The sequence below is a fragment of the Onychomys torridus genome, chromosome 12 (genome assembly GCF_903995425.1).
Source record: "Onychomys torridus chromosome 12, mOncTor1.1, whole genome shotgun sequence".
Lineage (NCBI taxonomy): Eukaryota > Metazoa > Chordata > Mammalia > Rodentia > Cricetidae > Onychomys > Onychomys torridus.
The window spans coordinates 12,234,356-12,259,222 of NC_050454.1; the positions used below are offsets into that span (position 1 = coordinate 12,234,356).

Here is a 24,867-nt window from a genome sequence, read left to right on the forward strand (position 1 = left end):
TTTATTTTTTTTAAAGTTTAAATGTGGGTTCTGAGCATTAAACTCGGGTCTTTGTGCTTACAAGGCAAGCACTTTATGAACTGAGCTGTCTCCCCAGCCCACATCTGACTAGAGTGGTATAGTTATATGGGTGACTGTGCTGTGTCTAAGATGAATATAGAGTCCAACTAAAATTATTTCCTAAAATGTGACTGTTGTTAAATATGCATCAAGGTGACTCAAATTTAAATTTGGCTCTTTGGCTTTTTAATCTATAGTCTTACAAGTTTATAATTGAGTTGGCAAAGGTATTTTAGAGATTTTCTTGGGAAAATGAGGTGTCTTCGTTTTTTAGAATCAATTCAGACTTTGAATTTTATAGTCACTGACAGTTTGGATGTTAGAAAGGCTGCTCAGTCATCAACACATACTGTGCCACATTATGTTCTGGTCACCTAGCTGAACCATAGGTGCTGAGGACAAACAGTAGATGCCAGGACATTCTTGAGTTCTGCCCTTGTTGGAACTTATCATCTATTGAATATAGAAATCATGACAGAAGTAAAGGAAAGACTCTTAATGCCACTGTGTGTTTTAGAAAAGGGAAAACTGAGTGTGCCTCCCTCACCCCCTGCTAAGAAAGAAACTGTCTAGAGCTGTACAGCTTATTAATGGGTTGAACCATGTTTCTTATTCGCTATAGGGATTGTCCAACCTCCACTTTGAGGAGGGCTGCCACACTGAGGGAGACCTTCCCTCTCTGGGTATCTTAAAATTTTTATGAGAGAAATTTCTGAACCTAAGAAAGAAACCAACTAAATTCTACTTTTCCTCACAAAATGCAATGCCTTGTCAGTGCTTGAATATTACATACATTGTTTTTAGTATTCTGCTTTAAGAAATGATAAATTTTATGTAAGGTACCAAAACTTCAGATAGTACTCTTCCTTACTCTGTGTGTTCATAGGGGAGTTGGAAGTGCAGCCTCAGTGATGAAACTGAAAGCCACTTGGTGGCGTCTCTGTGTCCTTTCCCTCTGTGAGCCTGTGTTCTTGAGGGCCAGACACCTTTTAAAAAGTTAGGTGGCCTCTGGATTCAAAATGAATACTTACTTAGGAGTTTGAAATGGTACAGTTATAACTGCCTCTTGGTGGTGCTTCCTCCCTGTACCCGAGGGCCAAGGGACTGGGTGAGGTGGACTCAGGAACACTTTATTGTCAAAATTTTTACTTGATAGTAAAAATCTGGCTTCAGTGGTAAAGTGTTGTTTATTTTGGTAAAGAGAAAAAAATGTAAGTCTTAGTGATATTTTATATTACTGCTTTGTTCTTCCTGCTCCCCTTCTCAAATATAACACTTGGAATATTCCATTCATTACTGCCCGAGAAAGTCATTACTTTGCAGGCTGCAGTTGCTGAGATGGTTTAGTGGAAGAAATGTTTGCTTGCATTTTTCTAGTGGCTTTTTTCTTCTTCTTTGGCGGTTCTTTGAATATCCAAACTCTATCAAACAAGGAGAAACATTTACATTTGTGTTGGGGAAACCTCCTTGTGGAACATTTTTCAGATGACTCGTTGGCAGCGTCTCTGGAAAGAGGGATTAATGAAGTAGCATCTAAAGCAGCAGTGGGCTCTCACGGAAGGAACCCCGACGAGCTCCACAGTGTTTTGTGGTTCATTTCGAGTTCTTCAGACACAGATTACATAAAGAAGATTGTAGGGCACGTGGTGCATTCTGGCTTCTTATATTCAGATAGTAGAAAAATTGCTAGCTCTAAGAATGGATGCTGGCGAGATCTTGGCACAGTTATAACTTTTTATCTATGATTTTTATCTAGCACCTTTTTTATTTGAAGTTTTTTGTTGTTGAAATAGGCAATTTGAATAGTTCTGCTTTATGTATATAATATTGTAATGGTAGAATAATGGATTGCCTGTGCATTGTAACTACAAAGGTAAGATACAGTATGATTTTCTGTGTTCATTCTTTAAGCTAAGATATAACCATTGTTAGTTAGATGCTTGAAAATAGATACTGGACTCTCTGTGATACAGTAGCAAAGGCAGTAGTTTGAAATTATTTCAGGTAGGTAAAAATAGTGTGTTAAACTGATTCTTTTTTTCCCCCAAGATTTACAGGAAGCTTTCCTCCTAACAGCATAGATCTGGAAGCCTTGGTCTCTTTAGGTCTTGTATTTCCTCAGAGTTCTTCTCTTTTCTTAGACATGTCATGTTAGCTGAAAGTGTAGCTCATTTTGGGAACAGTTTCTGGACTATTCTTTTAAGCAGTCTAGCTGTGGTGCCGTTAGGTATGTGCTGGTCTGGACTGCGAACCTGTGTACTTGCTCAGCACTTCAGGGAGTCCTTGTAAAGCCTGCTTTGCTTTGTGTCCTGAGTCCAGCACACCTCACTTCTTCTCCAGGCAGACCACTTTGATTTCTAAGGACCAGTTTGGGGGCCTTGTATGAGTGTGTGGTCATAATTCCAGGTGCTTACATTTCAACTTTACATTTGGGTTTTCAAAACAGGAAGTACCCATTTTAGTTTTTATTTCCACACCCTTAATGCCGCATAGTGATTTTAGACACAACTGTTGAGATTTTAAGACTATGTTCAGTATTTCTGAAAGCAAGCTTTGATTATTTCTGTATAAAGAATTAGTTCTCAGAAGAAGAAAAGTGAGGAAACTGATGGCATTGACTTTTGCTTTATTATTGCATGCAGATTTATGATTCAGATAGTAGTCTGTGATCAGAGGCTAGTATGCCCAGGGTGGGGGCTTGTCCTCTGCACTAAGAGGGTGGGCTTCTCCAGGACTTAAGTAAACTGCTTTATTGAAGTATTCCCAAAGAGTGTTTAAAGGACACATACGCCTGAAAACAGTTTTGTTTGTGTTTTCCTTTCCATCTATATTTGGCTTTTTCCTGTGAATTACTTTGTACAATTTCATTAAGTTTAATTTCTTACTTCCAATATTATATAGCAAAGTCATTTGATATATGTCTTTAGTCTGTTTCTTAGATTTAGATTTATTTTTGCATTCACCCTCTTTTTTTTTAAGCAAAAGAACAATTTTTTATTACTTAAAAAACACTGGATATAATCACCATCCTTAAAATATTTGTAAGTTATTATATAACTGTGAAAATAAAAATAGGAAGATATGTAGGTTGGAAATTAGGAAGCATAAAACATTATTTGTAGTTTTGAAAATTCTAAATTAGAATAATTTATTCTATGATTAGAAAGAAGCCCTTTGAACATTTTAAACTAACTGCTGCAGCAAAATGAGCAACATTCTTTTCTCTCTTCAACTAAAAGCTTCAGTGCTTCCTTCCTCCCCTCTTGTCTTCCTGTAGTAGGAGCCTATCTGATTTGTGGAGAGCTTTATGGTTTTTAAAATCTTAACAGTGTAGTTGATATAATTCTATCGTTAATACTAAAACACCTCAAGTAAAAATGTTAGCATCGTCCGCCCCCCCTTTCTCCCACTTGTGTAGGCACAGTGAACTAGGTAGGCATGTTGCATCACTGCTACCATGGATACCCTTAAGAACAGGCATGTGGGTTGAGCTAAAGAAATGATGATTAGTTTTTGAGTGTCCCCTCATAACTGTAATAACTATATGTTCTTCACAATGAAGACTTAATTTTAAAATGCTTTCAAATGACTAGGTTGTGAGATGAGATGACTAAATCTTCACTGTTATTGAACTGCTAAATCTTGGCCTCCATCTACAGTAGTATAATTGGCATTTACTAATTTAAGACAGTTATAAATAACCCTACGTTCCTTTTCTGATTAATGCGTTCCTTAAAAGGAACTAAGTTGATTTTCCCTCCCAGAGCTGGGAATTAGACCTGGGACCATGTATATGCCAGGGAAGTGCTCTACCACTGAGCTATATACCTAGCCTGATTAATACATCTGAAACAGAAATGTATGGCTTTAAAAGCATACCTCCTTCTTGAATTCCAAAAACAAAAACAAAAACTGTTCTGGGTTTAAATGCTTTTCAAGAGGAAGGAGTATTTATATCATGATATTTATTCTTTCTAGTTTTTTTTACTTGTACTAATATAAATGACATGTTATTTAATCTGCTTGGATACAATACTTTCTTGGTGTCTCCCATATAATGTCTTAGAAAACAGTTAATTTTCTCCTTGAGAGTTCTTAGGTTCTTAACTAGCCACTTTATAAATACATTAGTGTAGAGCTAATATGAGGGACTAGGTAGAGAATATAGTTTTATCAGGTTCATTATCACTGTAATAAAGTTAATTGTAAGTATACTAGATTTAAGGACTGCTTTGGGACTATTGCTAAGTATCTTTTTTTTATTATATATAGTAGCAATAAAATGCTTTACATATATATATATATATAATAAATAAACTGCAGCTAAGGGCATATATATTCTTTGTCATAGCAGATTTTACCTGATCCAGTACCTTCTGTGAGGAAGAGAAAAGGAAAAGGGCTAACAGGTATAAAACTTCAGGATCAGAGTTTTCAGTTTCTTGTAGTAGGATCATACCTTTTTCCACCCTTTGTTACATTAATTTTTGTTCATATATGTGGGAAAAGCTCTTGCCTTCTTCTTAGAATTATTTAATAGACTGATAGGTGACAGAATAGAGCTAAAATAGAGGTGTGTTGTACATAGGTTCTTAATTAAGGATAGGAAGGAGAAAGTAACTCTCCAGCTCAACACACTCGCCTACACTCAAGTGTAGTTGCTAATATTTTTTTAGGATTTATTTTAGTTTCTGTATGTTGGCTTTTCCCCTACATGTGTCTGTGTGCCCTGTGCATGCAGTGCCTAAGGAGGCCAGAAGAGGGGATCGGATACTCTGGAACTGGAGTACAGACAGCTGTTAACTGTTAGGTGCTGGGAATTGAACCCAGACTGTCTGGAAGCTCAGCCACTACCCTTAGCTGCTGAGCTGTCTCTCCAGTCTCAGTTGTTAATATTTTTGTTATTTAATCTGCCAACACTTGTCGAGCATATTAGGTGCTATCAGGACAGTTTTGAGATATATATGTTATATATAATCTTATATACTATTAAATATTAATATATAAAATGTCAATATTGATATAAATACTTATATATTTTTATTATATATATTCTTTGGACATTTTTCCCAATTAAGGAATTGGCAATACGTTTGATTTAAGAACTATAGAAGGTTTCCATTTTTGTTAATAGGGATTTTTTGCAGTTCCTCTTAAGGTGTTTCTTTCATCTTTGAGTATTTGTGCATCACAGTGTACAGTCTTCTGCTCTCAGATCTTACCCTTCTGACTCCAGCTTATGGATGACTTTATCAGGGACTCTAGTGTACTGATTAGACTTAGTTCTAGAAAAGTATGCCTCGTTTTCCCTTTCTAACACAGAGTAGACCTTGCATTTGTATTCGTTGTTACTGTGTTCTCGTTGTCTGAAGGTATCACAAAAGCACTGTTTAGTTTCCTGGTATCTCTGCTTGACCCAGTGTTCAGAGATAGTAGGGACTCAGTAGAGTATGTTATGGGTGCAGCTTTGGTCCATGGAACACAAACTTGAGGCCTAAAAAATTATTTTAGTTTGTAATGCATATATGGATATTTCAGAAAACTGTCAGTAACATTTATTTTGTTTTTGTGTTTTTGTTTTGTTTTTCGAGACAGGGTTTCTCTGTAGCTTTGCGCCTTTCCTGGAACTCACTTGGTAGCCCAGGCTGGCCTCGAACTCACAGAGATCTGCCTGGCTCTGCCTCCCGAGTGCTGGGATTAAAGGCGTGCGCCACCAACGCCCGGCACATTTATTCATTGGGGCTGGAGAAATAGCTTAGTGGTAAGACTTCTGGTTGCTCTTCCAAGGATTTGGGTTCAATGTGCAGCACCCATATGGTGACTCAGCAGCTGTCTGTTAGTTTAATTCCAGGGTGCTAATAAACTTTTCTGGCTTCCATGGACATCAGACACATAAGTGGGGTTCAGACATATGTACAGGCAAAACACCTGCACATGCAAGATAAAATATTAAAAATCACTTATCATTCTGTATCTTTTTAAAAAAATGAATTGAGAATGATCCAGAAAGATCCTGTTGTTTCCACGCATTTCTTTTTTTTTTTTAAAGTAATTTATTTATTTTGTGTGCATTGGTGTTTTGCCTGCATGTATGTCTGTGTGAGGATGTCAGATCCGCTGGAACTGGAGTTACAGACAGTTGTGAGCTGCCATGTGGGAATTGAACCAGGGATCTCTGGCAAAGCAGCCGGTGCTCTTACCACTGAGCCATCTCGGCAGCCCCTCCACTGTATCATTTCTTGTTGATACTTATTTGGATACTCCTCACTTAAATACCCTAATCATCCACTGGTTGTGTGAAGTTTGTATTTGTTTCTAGAGTATACTAGATTTGGGAAACAGAATCCTTTGTCACTTTAGTGCTTCTGTCTCTGAGCTGCAGAATGTCAGCAGCTCCAGCATCGTCCAGGAGAACTTCTTGTAGTGGTGGAGATATTCTAAAAACATTACTGTCGTTTTTGCCAGCACTTCAAATGTGGCTAGTTTACAAAGAAACAATTTTTAATTTGATATTATTGGTCTGTTTTACTAATGTTTTACTTTCTTCTGAATTTTTTAAATGTAATTTTTAAGTAATAAGCTCAATTCAAACAAGCAAACAACTAGCTAGATATGGGGGTACATGCCAGTAACCCCAGCTCTTGAGTGGTAGAGGTAAGTTCTAGGCCAGTCTGGGTTACTTGGCAAGACCCTGTCTAAATAAGACAACAAAATCAAAGCTGTCTCACTGCCCCCTCCTTGTGCTGTTTAGCTCTGTCTCATTTTCATTCCTTCCTCTGGGGCTCCTGTAGGAAACTGATTTTTTGTTGTTTGTATTTTTGTATGTATGTGTGTGTACACATGTGTACTCATATGTAGAGGGCCGGTATCTTCCTTAGTTGCTTTTTATTTTTTGAGACAGGGTCTCATAGAACCTATTCCTCTTTTTTCAGCCATCAAACCCAAGGGATCCCCCTGCCTCTACATCCCTCCCAAGTGCTAGGACTGCAGGTGCACACTGCCGTGCCTGGCTTTTTACATCGATGCTGGGGTCTGCTCAGCATCGCCTTACCGCCTGAGCCGTCTCCCTAGCCTTCACAACTGTCTTTGTTCTTTTTCTAGGACTTAATACAGTTGTGAGTAAAACGAATGCTTTTATTTTTCTTTTATACAATTGATAGTGTGTTCTACATTTATGTGGTCTTTCACCCTTTGCTGACTTGACTTATAAACTTTTCCTCAGTGATTTTTAAAAAATAAATTTGATTATGTGTATGTGATTATATTTAAGCAAAAATAGAATTTAGATCCATACCTATTTAGGAAAAATTCTAGATCTTCCAAAGATACATGGTAAGGCTCAAATGATGGTAAACCCCCCAAATTCATGTTAAAATAAATACATTACATGTGTAGGTGTTGAGAGTTGTGGCTTTTGAGAAATGTCCTGAGTGCTTTGACCTCATGAAGTTATCACCCTGATGAAAGGCTTACTGCCCTTCTACCCTTTCAGCTAGTAAGGACCATACAGTGTTCTGCTGCAGGTTGCCTCTTGGCCACTTGAGATGCCTGTCCTGCAGGTGTGCTGATACTGTGTGGTCTAACTTCCAGACACAAAGGAAATTCAGTTATATCTCTTTTGATTACGGGCTCTGTAGTGCAACACAAATGAGTTAAAACAGTATCAAGACTCTGAGTGGACAGAAAGATTCTTCTTACTCTCCCACTGGTGAGCACAGGGCTTCAGCAAGAGCTTTGTCACTTGTATTTGTGAAAGTCTCTTGTGTATACATGACATTGCTAGTTCAGAGAAAAATGTACCTTAATTTTGGTATTTTTGTTATAATTTCATAGGAATAATGCCATTTTTCATTTTTATTAGTAATGTATGAGTGAATATTTCTTACTTTTACTGGGTGAGTAGTGTTCTGTGAGAGACAGGGTTTCTCTCTGTAGCCTTGGCTCTTCTGGAACTCACTCTGTAGACCATATATTGGCCTCGAACTCACAGAGATGTACCTGTCTCTGCCTCCTGAGTGCTAGGATTAAAGGCATGAGCCACTATGCCTGACATAAGTGAGGTGTTAGTCTGCATTTCTCCGATGTGTTTGAGGTTTATAGTACTGTATTATTTGGAGGGGTGGTCCTTTTTTTTGTAGTTTGTTGGAACTTTTTTTAATCAGAAATGAACCTTTGTGAGGTCAGTTGCAGGTTTCCAGGCCCCTCCCCCACTGTCACGTCTCTCCTCAGTGCTACTCTTGGTCCCCCTTCTCAGTAAAGGTTTTTTCTAAATTGTTACCTGTTTGTTCATGTTATTTCTTAACAAGTTCCTGTTTACCTCCACCGTTAAACTGAAGTTAGACCTTTGGGTCTATTTCTGGGTAGTCAGTTTCTTTCACTCACTGAACCAGGTTGACCGTGTTTTTACTAACTGAACTATATGTAGTGTGATTCAGAATCTGACAAAGTCTCGTTGCTTCTCTGTTTAGAGCTCTGCTTACTTAAAATTTTACTTATTTTGTTTGTTTGAGAAAGGATCTCATAGAGCACAGACTGACCTTAATTGCATATGCAGCTGATTCTGACCTCTGCTTCCTGGTCCTTCTGTCTCTACCGTCTTAAGTTCTGGGTTTCCAAGTATGCACTATTATACCTAGCTTTATTTATTTTTCTATACAAAATTTGGGCTCGATTTATTAAATTCATTAAGCATTTGCTACTGAAAAACCCTTTAAAGAAGTAGCATGGTGTCCTTGGGAATATCTCTTGGCTAGTTCAGAGAGGGGTAGGTAAATTCATCTCATACACCTTTCCCCGTGCCAGTATGAGGTAGCTGTGAGGAGGTTCTCTAGGGCCTTGAGATGACTCAGCAGGTAACAGTGCTTGCCATGCAGACCTGACCACCTGAATTTGATCTCCAGAGCCCATAGTTGACGGAGAGCGCTAATTCCAAAAGTTGTCCTCGAACTTCCACGTGTATGCCATGTCCTCGAACCTCCACCTCCATGCGCACCCCCCCACACACAGAGTAAATAAAATACGTTTTAAAAACAAACTACTGTAGTTTTCCTAGTTTTGAGAAGATGGGTTTTAAATTACTCTAATGGAGTCCTTAAGGGGTTCCTTTTTGTTAATAGGACACAATATGAGAGAGGGATTAAAGACATTTTACCTGTTTCCTAAGTTGTTCTTGCCCCTTGCATCATGACTTTACTAGTTAACAAGGTCAGAATTTATCCTTTGACCAAAACCAACTTACTTCTTCCTTCCTTGCTTGCTTTTTTTTTTTTTTTTTTTTTAGGCAGGGTCTCAACTGTGCAGTTCTGGCTGGCCTGGAACTCACTATACAAATCAGGCTGGCCTGCTCAAACTCACAGAGAGCCACCTGTCATTGCCTTCACATTAAACATTTGTTACTGGTTGGTGTCAGATGACTGCTGATCAGGTGCTCTGCTGCTGAGCTACATCCCCAGCAGTTGTATTAAGAAGGCAGAAGTGTTGTGATCAGTTGGTGGTTTTGGTGTGACTGAGGGATTGGAGGTGGGTGGGAATGGGATATTTGAGTTTAATGCATTTTGAAAATCCTTAACATGCCATTGAATGTTTTCCTGTAGTGGTTAAAATGATTTCGTGTGTGTGTGTGTGTGTGTGTGTGTGTGTTTGGTTTTTCGAGACAGGGTTTCTCTGTGTCGCTTTGTGCCTTTTCTGGAACTGGCTTTGGAGATCAGGCTGGCCTCGAACTCACAGAGATCCACCTGGGTCTGCCTCCCGAGTGCTGGGATTAAAGGCATACGCCACCACTGCCCGGCTGTTTATAATATATTTAATCAACACTTTTGTTTGGTTTTTTTCCCCTTAAAATGATAAGCTTGCTGCTAAAACTGAGCATAATCACTGTTGGTTTGGTGAGGAATTTCTAATGTAAATGCCATTTTTCATGTTTTGGTGAATACTGTCAAGTGTCCTACAGTTTAATTACCTTCAGACTGTCTTTTCAGTTCAACACTATAATGTGTATTGAACGTATTTCCACTAAATTGTTTACATTTGCCAAGACTCATTGTTACTCTAAGGTCATTTTGAACTTGGCAGTTTGGTGTTTGGGTTTTTCGTGATAGGGTTTCACCATGTAGCCTTGGCCTATTACTCGCCAAGTAACTAAAGTGGCTCATAGAGGTCTCCCTGCCTCTGTTAACCTGGGATTAAAGATGTCTGCTACCAGCAGTAGTAGGTGGTGTTTCTCAATTCACCTTTGTCTTATTTTTTAGTATCTAACAGTGCATATGGGCATGTCTTATTTGGAATCTTCTGAGTTTAAAAACAGAGACATTGTTTTCAAGTACTGACTTTATTTTCTGTTCATCCTTTTATAATGACTTCCACATGAATAAGTAAGGCTTTTTCTTATTCTGCCACTCACTTTTTAAATTCCTATTAAATTCCTGATTGTAAGGCCAGTTGCTTATTATTTCTTCTGGGTTTCAGTTTCCTGATCTGTAACATAGGAGAGCTAGTGGTACCTTCTTTACAACTTGTTAAAGATGAGTTGAACTAAAACCTGTCAACTGGGAAACAGTGGCTGACATGGTAACAGTAACTTTTATTAAATAGAAAATAGGTAGCCTCCTGGCTGCTCAGAAGAGTCTTTTCTGCATAATGCCTTTTCTGTCCTTTTGTACTTTCTGTCCCTTGCTGTTTATTTTTTTAATATATTTATTTTTATTTCATGTGCATTGGTGTTTTGCCTGCGTATAGTCTGTGTGAGGGTGTCGGATCCCCTGGAAGTGGAGTTACAGACAGTTGTGAGCTGCCATGTGGGTGCTGGGAATTGAACCCAGGTCCTCTGGAAGGGCAGCCAATGCTCGTAACTGCATAGCCATCTCTCCAGTCCCTGTCCCTTGCTTTTTAAATGACTGGGGGTGCTGGATGGTTTTAAGTACAGCCCTATTACCAGAACAGATTTGAACTTCATGACAGTGTAAATCTCACCTTTGTTTTAAGTCCTGTCACTCATGACTGTTTCCACTTTATCACCTCTTTGCTGCTTTTATTTTGCATCTTAGTTCTGAGTCTCCAGCTGTTAGAGGTTTAGGGTTCTGATGAGTATTTCTTCTGGGAATTAGTGTGTAAGTATCCTGTGTGGATAAGAAAGAAACACCCTTTTGTGGGAATGACTATTTGTGATTCCAGTGGGTACTCAACAAGTACTTATTTTAACTGGGTAACTAACGAAATATCAATAATAAATTGTACCATTATTTTTGCTTTACCTCCTTGAAAATTATAAATACCAAATTTGATTCAGCTGGACAAAGCGTTTGTATATACACTGGGGCACTTGTACTTTTATAATAGGTTGTATTAAAATTGCATCTCAGCCAGAGCTTTGAAAGGGCTGTGAACTTTTTTAAGAGTTCAGATTTTTTTAAAGTTAAAATGAATAGAAATGCTGCCCTCTAGTGTTATCTAATGCTTTACTGCCACACAAAAAGTGTTCATGTGCCTATACTAGGATAACTTTTTAGTACTTATTGTGCCACTAGATTGAATTTTGATACTATAAATGTTATTGTGATGATTTGATTGTTTTATTATAATTAAGTGATACTTCATGAAGCATGTTTTTCTGTTATTGGCCTTTGGAAAAGCTTGGTCCTCAAACAAACTTTTGCTTAGTTCTAACTTTGCATTTCATGTGGTGACCTTAAAGTAGTTGCTACATTTATCTCCTTTGCTTGGGTGACTCAGAGTTTACACCGATAACCTATAAGAAAGCCAGATGTAATGATTTTCTAAAATAATTGTTTTACTTCATCTTTTGGTATTTGCAGTTTCAGAACTTTCATATTTCAAAATATTTCAGATTTTGAAAATGTAATATTAAGTAAAGATGTAAGTGTGAGGTCTTTAAGATTTAAAAGGAGACATTCTTTAAAAGTTACATTGAGTAAAATTTAACCTGATTTTTCACTGTAAAATGAAAAGATTAGAAATAAAATTTAAGGTTGCTTTTAAAAAAGCATATAAAAATATATAATGAACATAAAATGAATGTGAGAGACAAAGACTGGCAAACTATGAGCAATAGGTCATCACCAAGAATTGTAACAGGTTGAAAGAATGGATGCTTTGCCATTGGTCATGGAAGGGTGTTTTGACAGAAGAATGAGATCATTTGCATTTAATCTATTTGGAAAATCTTGAATTGGATTTTGTTATTATGCATTAGAAGTTCTTCATATGTTCTGGATAGTAAACCCTTATTAGGTATGTGATTTGCAAATACTTTCTCCTGTTCTCTTTCTCTGTTGTTGTGGAAACAGGGTCACTATTAGCTCTGCTGGTCTGTAACTCACTATGTAGACCAAGGTGGCCTGGAGCTCATAGAGATCTGCCTGCCACTGCCTCTTGAGTGCTGGGTTTACAGGCGCCTCTATGCCCACTCTCTCCCATTCTTTGAATTTGTTTTTGCAAGGTTGATAGTGTCTTGGTGCATGAATTAAATTTTTCATGAGATCCATTTGTCTATTTTTCTTTTCTTTTGTTATCATATCTAAGGAACATTACAGTTTTTCAGCATTTTATGTTTTGTGTTTGGTCCTTTGTCAGTTGTGAGTTCAAGATTTTTTTGGTTTTGTGGGTTTTTTTGTTTTTTGTTTTTTTTTTTTTTTTTTTTTTTTGGTTTTTGGTTTTTAAGCCAGGGTTTCACTGTGTAGCTTTGTGCCTTTCCTGGAACTCACTTGGTAGCCCAGGCAGGCCTCAAACTCACAGAGATCTGCCTCTTCTGCCTCCTGAGTGCTGGGATTAAAGGCATGTGCCACCACCGCCCGGTGAGTTCAAATTTTTTACATGGTATTAGGTAAAGGCCCAACATAATTTTTTTTTTAACATACAGATGTGAAGTGTTTCTATCGCCACAGGTTGAAAGACTGCCTTTTCTTATTGAATGATTTTGAAACTCATAAAATATGGTTTGACCATGTATTTAAGGGTTTAATGTGGTCCTTTTATATTGTTCTGATTAGATATCTGTCTTTAGTACCACCACTGCTTTGAGTAATGTAGTTCTGAAATGTTTGAAACTAGATAGTTATCCCCGGCGCCCCCCCCCCCCCCCCCGTAATATTTGTTTGTATATCCCCTCCCCGCCCCCTCATAATATTTGTATATGTTGTGTGTATAGGTGTGTGTGTGCGCGCGCGCACGCACGTGCGGAAGCCAGAAGTTGACGTTAGTAGTCTTTCACTGTCACACTCTATCTTTTGAAACAGGGTCTCTTACTGCATCCAGATTCACCAATTGACCAGTGAGCTCTGGGATCTGCCTGGCTCTCCCTAGCTCCAGCTAGGGTTTAGATTCACTTTTATGTGGGTGCCAGGGATCTGAGTTCAGGTCCTCATGTATGTGAGGCAGGCAGTTTACTGATCATCTGAATAAAAAATCCCCCTTCCTTTTGTGATGTGGCCTTGCTGAAGGAAGTGTGCCACTGAGGGTGGACTTGGAGAGTTGAAAGCCTCACCCTTTTTCCTGTTTGCTTTCTCTGCTTCTGCTTGCATCTGAGGGTGTGAGTGCTCAACTAACTCTGGAGGCCTTTTCCCACTTTTTTGATTTCTTTCTTGAGTATTTTATGGCAGTTTTGTTCTTCATTCTCTGCATTTCTCTGCTCTGTGTTTGAACGAGTTTGCGTAGAACATTGACATTGCTTTCTTACCTTCTTGTGTGTATGTTCCCCATCTATTTTCTTGGTGGTTGCCATGAGAATTGGATTCAGCATCCTAAAGTTACAACACATTGTTTTGAACTTAAACAACTTACCTTGAGTAGCACACAACAGTTGCCTTTGACAGCTCTGTTCCGTCCTTTTTTGTTGTTGTGTTCAGATTGGAATTTCATGGTTAATGTATCCCAAAGCACAAATTAACAACTTCTTTAAATATGATAGTTCTTAAATTTTGTAGAACAAATTTATGAGCTTGAACTAAAGTAAAAAACTAAAATATAAGCTAAATATCTTTTATTAGAAGATCTGAAATACTGTCCAAAAACTTAGATCCCTGACATGACCCCACCTGTAGGAAATTCTACATTTGACTGTATGTGATAATCAGAATTATAATAATCATGTTATAATCAGAATTTTGGTACATTAAACATTGTAGACATTTCTTTTTAGATCACGTGTATAAGGTATTTATGAAACAAATGAATACACACAGTATTAATACCTCCAACTTACTGTAATTTCTTTCAGCATGAAAAGTATCCTTTCTCAACTTAAAACTTGATATCACCCATCTGTCCATTCTTCTCTGCAAACCATCACAGCTCTGTTTGTTCAAAGATTTATCAGCACAGCTTGGTACCACTTCTCTACCTCAGTAACTTTTCAGTTGACTTTAGTCTACCCTAACACTCCATTTAAACTGCTTTATTAAATTGCTGACAGGTTCTCTTGTCAAAGCTATTAATCACTTCTCCTATTCTCCAGCCTTTCAACAGGAGTTTCTGTAGCCAGTCACATTCTTGCTATGTTCTTCAGCTCTTGGGGTGTCTGTGGTAATGTACTGTTGTGGTGTTTTATTTAGCATGGCCTGTCCCCAGCTTTTCTGAATTTTCTTTTGTCTTGCCCCTACTTTGGTAATGACTTTGCTCTTGCTTTCCTTTTTGTTACTAAGAGCAATTTTGTCTATCCCTTTGACTTTACCCATTGTCTGAACACGTTGTAGCCCTGATCTGTATTTCTGAGGATCTGTACTAAATATGATATGCAGCATCTTACCTTGTGATTCTTCCTCAAGAGACAGGCTCTTTCTCTACAAACTCTCCCTCTAGTTTCCCAGTGCTTCAGGAGATTTCCTGGGAAATTCCAATTCCTCAGAGTCTGTTGTTTCAACAGTTTGATAACCAAAGACTGAGGCACTCTTTATAATGTATCTATTCCTGCCAGTTGGGCCAGTCTGAGGGTTAATTTTGTGTGTGTTCTACAAGCAGTGAGTGCCGGCTGTTTTCTGACTTCCCCATGTTGGGTATTAGTCATTCTACTAGGTGAATAGCAGCACCTCATCACATAGGTATTAGTCATCCTGTTGGGTAAATAGTGGCACCTCATTGCACTGTTGAAAAAAACCCATACAACGTGTAGTGTTGAACATTTTTTTTTATATGATTTTTCCCTTTTTCACTTGTTTGGTTAAAGTTTTTTTCATATTTTCTGCCTATTTGTTGTTGAACTATAAAAGTTCTTGGTATATTTTGATTACTAGTTAGTTCTTTAATCAAATAATTTTCAAATATTTGCTTCTAATTTATGTTTTTTATTTTATTCTCTATTATCTCTTACAGATACAGATGGGTTTTTTTTAATTCTTTTTTTTTTTTTTTTTAAGATTTATTTATTATGTATACAAGTGTTCTACCTGCATGTATGCCTGCAGGCCAGAAGAGGGCACCAGATCTAATTACAGATGGTTGTGAGCCACCATGTGGTTTCTGGGAACTGAACTCAGGACCTCTGGAAGAGCAGCCACTGCTCTTAACCTCTGAGCCATCTCTCCAGCCCCAATAAAGATGTTTTTAATACAATGAAATCCATCTTAACAGTTTTTTCATTCATGAGTTGTTTTAGTGGTATATCTAAAAAGAGTTGTTGTCCATACTAAGGTCACTTCTGTATCATCTTTTAAGAGTTGCAGTGTTGTATAATTACCTGTTTAAACAATCTAAAAATCAAGAATAATGCTTTTACTATTTACTCAGATATTGCCATTTTGTTGGTCTTTTAGTTTTTATCTTGTAGATTTATCTGAAATTTTCTTTTTATTGAAGATACTTCCCCTCCCCCAGTTTGTTTTATTGAAACACTTTCACTGTGTGTGTGTGTGTGTGTGTGTGTGTGTGTGTACATACACACATTCAGCTCCCTGTGTAGCACATGTCTGGTTTTTAATCACATCTGGTTTTACAAAGCATTTCAGAGCTTGTGTTTGCTAAATCTGTCACCTGGCATTTCTGAATTGGTTCCTGTGGACTGATTTACCCCCTGAAACGGAATCCATTTTCTGATTCTTTGTATGTAAATTTTCACTGGCTGCCATTCAGAAGTCCTGTTCTCATGCCTGAGGAGGATAGGAACTCCATTGGAGTTCATGGGTAAGAGCGTACCATGAATCTCAGATAAGGCGTGGACTTGGGACTTCTTTTTAAACATTGTTGGAAAGATACTGCATTTTACCTTCTGAAATGGCCATTGGAGGCAAGGAGTGAAAGGCTTTGGCTCGAAAGTGTTATGTTTGGGTATCAGGTTGACAAAGGGTAGAGTTGTGATAGTTTAACTTGTTTGTCAAATTGAGATTTAGATCACCGTGTAACAAGTCCCCAGACATGCTTTTTGAGGGATTATTTAGATGGAAGACCCATCCTAAACATGGTGATACCATTTATTACATGGGCTGGGATTCCTGACTGAATAAACAAGAAACTGAACCAAATTAACCCTTTCTTCCGTAAGTTGATTTGTCAAGCATTTTGTCACAGCAGTCAGACAACTAAGTCATATTCTCTGGTGTTGATTCTTCATGAAATTCAAGAGAAATGGTGATGTTTCTCTAATTCCATTAACCATTTGAATCCCAGATAGTTTTCTCAACAGCACTTTCTTTTCCATGAGAATTATTAGGAGTTTCTGTTGAGGGTAATTCCCAATTGTTCAAGTTATCAGTGGCTGTTCATTAATGTTGCATATCTCAGCCGTCGCCATGGCAAAAATCATGTGCTACATTAACTAGTTTGTAGGTTAGCTCTTATTTGTTGAAGTTAAGTTTAAGTCAATAACATACAATTGAAATAATTGTATCTATCTGTAGCAATTGGGAGAGACCTAGTAAAGTAGAGCTATAAAGATTTATTTTTGTGTATGTATATGTTTTGCCTGCATTGTATTTTTGCACTCTGTATGTTTGCAGTGCCCACAGAGGCTAGAAGAGAGTATCAGATCTCTAGAACTATAGTTGCAGACAGTTGTGAACCATGTGGGTGCTGGGAACTCATCCGGGTCCTCTCCAGGAACAGCCAGTGCTCTTAACCACGGAGCCATCTCATCTCTCCAGCCCCAAATTCATTTATTTATTCTTGGAGGTTTAAGATTCTGCTCTAAATGTGGTATCTTTTGGTGATTTGATTTAAATATTATGCTTTGAATGAATTATACTTAATTTTGTGACGTACTACTGAGAAAACACCAATTCTTAAATGCTGTCTTATTTCCTCAAATTGTCACTCTGGCAATAAGAAAGGACAGTAAATACTTTGGATTTCAAAATTGACTTAACAGGTATCTAACCATTATTTGCATTTATTAGTCATTGAAAATGAAATCTGGAGTCAGAGAGGACTCCCTTTTCTGCTAATTTTGTCCCTGGGTAGATTGTTGAGACTGTATATTCCATATTTATCAAATGAATAGTGTAGTGATTTTTAACTGATCTCTGAGATATTTGGATTATATGAACTAAGTACAGTGTTAAGTGCGGTTTTTGTTTGTTTTTCGTTTTTCAGGAAAACTAAACCATTGCACTTAGGCAGATATAAAATGAATGTAGACCATGGATTGTATTTCATTTGCTGACTAATGAGAGAACAGGCCACAAAACCGTTGTCAATCTAGGTCCTTTTAGGCAATATTACCATAAAAGTATCAAATTTGGAAAGAAATTAGTTAATGGCCACCAAAGCTAAGGACTTTTAGTTATCTTCTCATATTAAAAAAATTATTTCTTCTCTACTTGATAAAATCATAAAGTTAGAATATATAACTTGGGGCCTGAAGAGATGGCTCAGTGGATAAGAGCTCTTCTAGAGGACTGGGTTCAGTACTCAACATTCACATGACAACTCACAATTGTCTATAACTTCAGTTTCAGGGGATCTGACACCCTCACACAGACATACATGCTGGCAAAACACCAATCGGTGCACATAAAATAAAAATAAACAAACAAAAAGAATATATAACTTGACATTGTCTTGACTTTTTGTAGTAGTGATTTGAAGTATATTCTAAGTCAAGAGTTTCTTAATCTCACTGTTGATTTTAACGTGATCATTCTTCACTGTGGGGAGCGTGCAGTGTCAATAGGATGTTCAAGAGCAACCCTGCATTTTCCCACACAATGCCAGTAGACCTGACTGTCAGCTATAGAAGCAGATATTGCAAATTATTTCTGAGATTGGAAGACAACAAAATTGTCCCATGTTGAGAAACATTTCCTCAGATAATGTTGAGTAGCCTTTTTCTTCTTACAGTATTGAAAGATTGTGCATGTTTAAGCTTAAATAGCCTTTCTAACATGCAAAGCAGTTTGTACAATGTCTGGTAAGTAATGGATAAAGCAGCTGTTATTGATAACTGTTGGTGTTCTTGTTGTTAACAATGCTTTCCTTAGGCGGTTTGAAGCTCATTATTTGACAGAATATACTTGTTATTGGTTAAAATTAGATTTTGCACTTTAAGCCACAAATTTCTATCTCTCATTCTGTCTGCAATTTTAAGTATTGATTAATTTTGACTATATAAATTAATCACCTTTATTTTAAAAATCAACAAGCTCGCTAAGGTAGGTCCATTATGAAGACCTTTGGCTGAATAGTTGTATTTGAACTTTGTATGACATATTATTCTGGTAGACAACATGCCAAGTAATGGACGTTAGGTGAGCAGATGTGCCGGGATATATCTTTTTTGAAGGCCCATTACTCACAATCTACATGATCAGTGAGAGTGAGACAAATCCCACTTGTACATCAAAATTAGAGAAATTATTTTCATACTTATACAAAATGAGTTTCTTGGAGCAGGTGGAGCCTGAGGTGGCTCCCATGCTTGATTAAACTTAATTTAGGGGGCTCGATAAAGACAAGTTGAATTGATTATTGAAGTAGCTTTTTTATAAGAAAAAGCCATCTTTAGGATCTTAGTCCCAGTTATATATGCAGAGCTGATCTCAGCTGTGAGGTGGAACCAGCTGAAGAAAGTAACTTGTAACAGACATCTTTTGGAAAGCGTGCTTTGGTTACATGCTCATTAGAGCATGAGACTCTTACTCTCAGGGTCGAGGGTTCATGCCCCATGTTGGGCGCCATTTGTAGCTGGAGGTTTTCTCTTTGTAGTTAGAGTTTTCCTGCCTGGCCCACAGTCAAGAGAAATCTCTCTTACCCGCCAGTCCTGCAGCTGCTCATACCCAACCAAGTAAACACACAGAAACTTATATTGCTTACAAACTGTATGGCCATGGCAGGCTTCTTGCTAACTGTTCTTATATCTTAAATCAACCCATTTCTATTAATCTATAAGTTGCCACTTGGCTCGTGGCATACCGTTATCTTAACATCTTCTCATGGTGGTGGCTGGCAGGTCTCACAGACTCAGCCTTTCACTTCCCAGAATTCTCCTCTCTGGCCAATAGGTGTTTTATTTATTAACCAATCAGAGCAATACATTTAACATACAGAACATCCCGCAGCACACTACAGTCACCAGGCAGCATTGGCCAAGGAAGTTTTTCTAGAATTTCAGTCTAAATTGATGGAAGTGCTCAGGGTCAGAAACAAATATCTCCTAGGATCAAATACAAGCTGCTTTTCCCAGTGTCATGCAGTATAAAGTAGCATGCACCAATAGCACAGTGCCCTTAACATTTGGATGTAAGATGAGTTTGGACAATACTTTGTAAAGAAGCTTTGGTATTAAAAATCTAGTAGTAGTTCTGAAAATAAATAACTATAATTCAAGTAAGGTGGATTGGATTGATTGACTTTAATTTGTATCAGGAAATTCTCGGTCTTTTGTGTGTCCCACACAAGAACTGGTCTGAGCACAGATAAGATGCAGTAGGAAAGCTCTGCTTTTTTTTTTTTTTTTAAATTAACTTTTATTATATTGTGGGCTGGAGAAATGGCTCTGTAGTTAAGAGCACTGCTTGCTCTTCAAGAGGACCCATATTCAACCATATTCAATTCCCAGCACCCCAATGGCAGCTTACAACTCTCTCTGTAACTCCAGTCCCAGGGGACCCAGCGCCATCTTCTGGCCTCTGTGGGCACCACGCACATGTGGTACAGGCAGACAGACATGCTGGCAAAACACCCATATGCTAAAATAGATAAATACAATTGTAAAGAAAAACTAACTTTCATTTTTATTGATGTGTATGCCAAGTGTGAAGGTACCTTCAAAGGCCCCAGGAGGTATCAGATCCCGGAGCTGAAGTGACAGGCGGTTGTGAGTCTCCCTGTGTGTCTGATAAAAGCTCCGTTTAGTCTTCTAAAAGAGCAATAAGGGTTTTTAACAACTGAGCCACCTCTCTAGCCCCAAGCTCTACTTTTTATGAAAGCTTAATGTGAAGTGCTATCATTCTCCATTGATGCTGTATTGTTTGCTATGTTTTTATGTTGTGATCCTGTGGAAAATGAAATAGATAGGAAACTTTTAATATGGGGCTGGAAATCTCTTCGGATAACAGGTTGATGAAATCGATGGCTGTAGGCTTAATATTTAAATTAATATTACAGGCTTTTTAAAATTCTAAGTAAATTGATCTTAGATTATATGTAGAAAAAAGCTTCTATCAAAATGAAACAACAAAAGCTCCCTTACTCACCATTTGTAAGTCAGTGTTATGTAATTACTTTATTGATGGATTATACATGAAGATAATAAGCCCCAAACTTTGCCACAAAATGCAAATCGTATCTTTATCTTGATGTAGAACAGCAGTCCTCTACTTGTGGCTTGTGACCCCTTTGGGTTTTACATAGGTTGCCTAAGACAATCAGAAAACGCAGATTATTTATTTACATTAAGATTCGTAACAGTAGCAAAACCACAGTTATGAAGTATCAAAGAAAATAATTTTATGGTTGGGGATCACAACATGAGGAACTGTATTCAAGTGTCACAGCATTAGGAAGGTTGAGAACCACTGACACAGAACATCTTAAAAGGCATAAAGAAGTGATGAATGAGGGTTGGACAGGTGACTCAGCAGGTAAGATCACTTCTTGCTTTTGCAGAGGAACTAGGTTTGGTGCCCAGCACCCACAGGGTGGCTTCATCTATATCTCTGGTTCAGGACGATCTGACCCTCTCCTATCCTTTGCAGGCACCAGGCACAAATGTGGGGTGCATACATATATGAACTCAAAACACTCATGTACATTAAATTAAAAAATTTTAAAGTGATGTATTTATATAATTTCTGCATTTAAAAATAGCAAATGGTTTAAAACCAATTGAAAAGAGGAAGAGCTGTCTAACAAAAATATATTTCTGGGAATAGTTATAAAAAACTATTTAATTTCTTAAATTATATGTGTTTCTTTAGTGAATGTGTTGGCATGTATGCCATGGTGAGAGGATAGTTTGCAGGAGCAGGATCTCCTGTTCTGTGGGCTCTAGGGATTGAACTCAGGTCACCAGACTTGCTAGCAAGCATCCTTACCTGCTGAGCCATATTGCTTGCCCCAGAAATCATTTTAAATAAATTTTTTCCCTTAGTTTTTGAAGAACTGTAAACTTTACAGTTTATGGTATGAGTATGTCTTAAATTGGTAGTGGACTAAATTATACTGAAGCTTTTTTTTTTTTAACCCGTACTAATGAATATATTACTTTTCTGATCACCTGGGGAAGGTTGGTTGTTCCTTTTGCTTTTCCTTCATTCCAAAAAGTCTTTGTACTGTCAGAAAAGGTAATATTTCAGAAATGCCAAATGGAAATGTTTGGAGAAGAAAAATGCTTTTATTAATGTGTTTTAACATTTTTACTGGGCATTAAATTATGAGCCAGAACAAAGTTCCTCTGTATGGCATAGATCACTCAAGCTACATTTATGTTTCCTCTGTGTTTTATTAGGCTTTTCTTCATGTGTTGTATACAATGGGATGTCTTGGGGGAAGGGTTTTAAATATTAAAAGTAATGTTTTTCAGTGTAAAGTATTTTTCTCTTTTTTAATTTAAACTGGTTATATATTATGAGGTTAAAATGCCAACATTGTCAGGGTCATTCTAAGAGATTGCATAGTGGTCATAATTAGTCTAACATTCTTCGTGAATGCTGAATACCTCTTCTAAACCCCATCACTTTAAAACATTTTAGGATTCTGTGAGAGGAATTCTTGGTGGCCCTCTCATGGGATAGTGAAGAAAATATTATATTGAAAATGTCTTATGGGCATATGTATAATAATTAAAGATAATTTGAAAGGGCACTAAGTTATAATTAAATAATTTAAATACTTCAACAATTTTGGAAATAAAAATAATGTGGATTGGCCAGTATTATCATGTGAGAGGCTTATCTTTATAGTTAGAATTTTTAAAGACTTTTCTAAAATGTTGGAATAACATTAAGCTGTATATATTATTGTCAGAGACTATATACAGAAATACACCTTCTAAGACTACAGATAAATGAGTTACACTTTCACTGATGTATTTTTATAAATTCAGAATTTATTAAAGCTTTGTGGTAAAATAAATCAAAATGTTAAATGTACAATCAAAGCAGAACACTTTTGAGAGGTGAATTGTCCTGTAAATTTTGGTTAAAACATGTCAGAAACAGCTTGAAATAATGGAAAGTAAATTGTTTTTACCAGTACATAAGCATAATACTTAAACTTTACATTTACAAAAGACATGTACAGTGGTACATTTAATCCCAGCACTCAGGAGGTAGAGGCAGGCAGATCTCTGTGAGTTTGAGGCCAGCCTGGTCTACAGAGTGAGCTCCAGGAGAGCCAGGGCTACACAGAAAAACCCTGTCTCAAAAAACCAAAGGGAGAAAAATACTTATATTTCTTTTGCAGCTTTGTTACGGTTACAAATGGATTAATGGCCATGTGGATGCCTGAGGTCTGGGCTGCCACCTGGGACCATGTTAGTGTCCGAGGGCCATGCTGCCACTGGGGGCATGCCAATCTTGAATGGCCTGCACTGCCAGACCTGGCTACTCCTGAGGACCATGTCTGGGTCTGTGGTCTGTGTTGAAGTCAAAGTCCCCTGTTGCTACCAGAGGTCACACGGAAGCCTGGGGTCTGGGCCACAACCTGTGGCCTTGTTGGTGTCCAGAGGCTGTGGCGCCATCAGAGCTATCCTGATCTGAGTGGCCTGTTCTGCTACATGGGAGCCATGATGTCTTCCAGACCCAAGCTGCTGCTGAGGGCCATATCTGGCTCCATGATTCTGCTACACTAGTGTCTGTGTTGATGTCTATGGCCTGTGTTACCACAGGAGTCATAGGAACCATGCATGGTGAAATCAGAAGACCAAGCTAAACCGCCCTTCACTGGCCCTGGGAGAGCTCCCTGCCCCTCACTAGACACTACAGCAAGAAAGCTTCCCCGTTCAGGAGATATGGGCCCACCCTCACAGCCGGGCCTTGGGTTGACCACCTTAACATCTGCCCCATCTGGGACCTGCTAGAGCTGTAAAGGGATTGGTCCTGGGGAACAGCACCTGTAGAATCTTCATGATTGGGGCAGCCTTGGCATATCTTGGAGGAGTTTGGTGAGGGTCCAGTGATGATGGTGTGCCAGAAACCAGAGGCCTTGAACCAGACCAGTGACTTACTGCAACGAACATTTACAAGTAAAGCTGATTGGACAAAAGGGCATACTGTGTGACACACCAGGGCTCTCAGTGCCACCAGGATGAATGGAGAGGTGCTGGAGAGGTGGGAAAGACAGGGGAGCAAAGAGGATTGGTGTTTGTTTTTGTTTTTTCCCTTTTGTTTGTTTGCTTGTTATGGTTTGAATTTTCTTAAAACTTGAATTTCCTTTTAAATTTTCTTTTGGGGGAACACTGCAGGGATGAGGAACAGATATAGGAGACTGGAAAGTGAACGGAATTGGGGTGCATGATGTGAAATTCCCAAAGAATCAATAAAGAAATTATGTTAAAAAATAAATCTGGACGGTGGTAGCACACACCTTTAATCTTAGTACTTGGGAGGCAGAGGCAGGCGGATCTCTGAGTTCGAGGCCAGCCTGGTCAACAAAATGAGATCCAGGACAGGCTCCAAAACAACACAGAGGAACGCTGTCTTGGAAATAAATAAATACTTAAATAATTGATTAATAGCTATTTACACATATATAATTATAGTGTGGAATTTGTAGTAAACACATTGATTTTCAGGAGATGCCATTTCATGGTACTAGAGATGGCTTAGTGGGCAGAAGAACCTGCTCTGCAAGCATGCAAACCTGAGTTCAGATCCCAGCACTTAGGTTAAAGAACAAAACACAAAGTGGATGCAGCTCTGTGCAGGTGTAGTCTCTGCAGCTATAGGAATGGAGGCAAGGATCACTGGGTCTTGCTGGCTGCCAGCCCAGCTCCAGGTTCATTGAGAGCCCTGTGTCAATGGTGGAGGTGTAATAGTAACAGAAGACCTGATGTTCTCTCTTGGCCATTGTGGAAGTGTACGTACACACACACACACACACACACACACACACACACACACACAGAGAGAGAGAGAGAGAGAGAGAGAGAGAGAGAGAGAGAGACTGTTCATGTAGGCCTGTGACTCCTTACTCTGCCTCTTCGTCATATCCTTTAAGTAATAATCTAGTGGGGGTTTTGGTGTCTTATTCCAATTAGAGGCCATTGGGTGGGATAGTTTCCTGTCTCATTTAATTGCCCCCTGTACTACTACTCCTCACTAATTGGGAGGAAAACAAAAAACAAAACCCTTACAGTATAGATTGGAACAATCTGACTGACAGACTTTATTCAGCTAACTCATGCTTAAGGCAGAGCTTACAAATAAT

The 24,867-nt window shown here is 38.2% G+C and overlaps 1 protein-coding gene across 17 annotated transcripts in view; it reads left to right on the forward strand.

Annotated features, from left to right (window-relative positions):
* Positions 1–24,867, forward strand: part of Dlg1 (discs large MAGUK scaffold protein 1) — a 206,747-nt gene that overhangs the window by 32,615 nt on the left and 149,265 nt on the right. The window contains exon 1 of one of the 17 annotated variants that reach the window (XM_036203755.1): positions 1,389–1,933. The exons of 15 other annotated variants lie outside the window; for them this stretch is intronic. In XM_036203755.1, coding sequence (XP_036059648.1) covers positions 1,904–1,933 — 30 coding nt within the window. In that variant the 5' untranslated portion in view covers positions 1,389–1,903. Of the gene's footprint in view, positions 1–1,388; positions 1,934–24,867 lie in introns of those variants that run through there. One more of the 17 variants, XM_036203749.1, reaches the window with a different exon arrangement.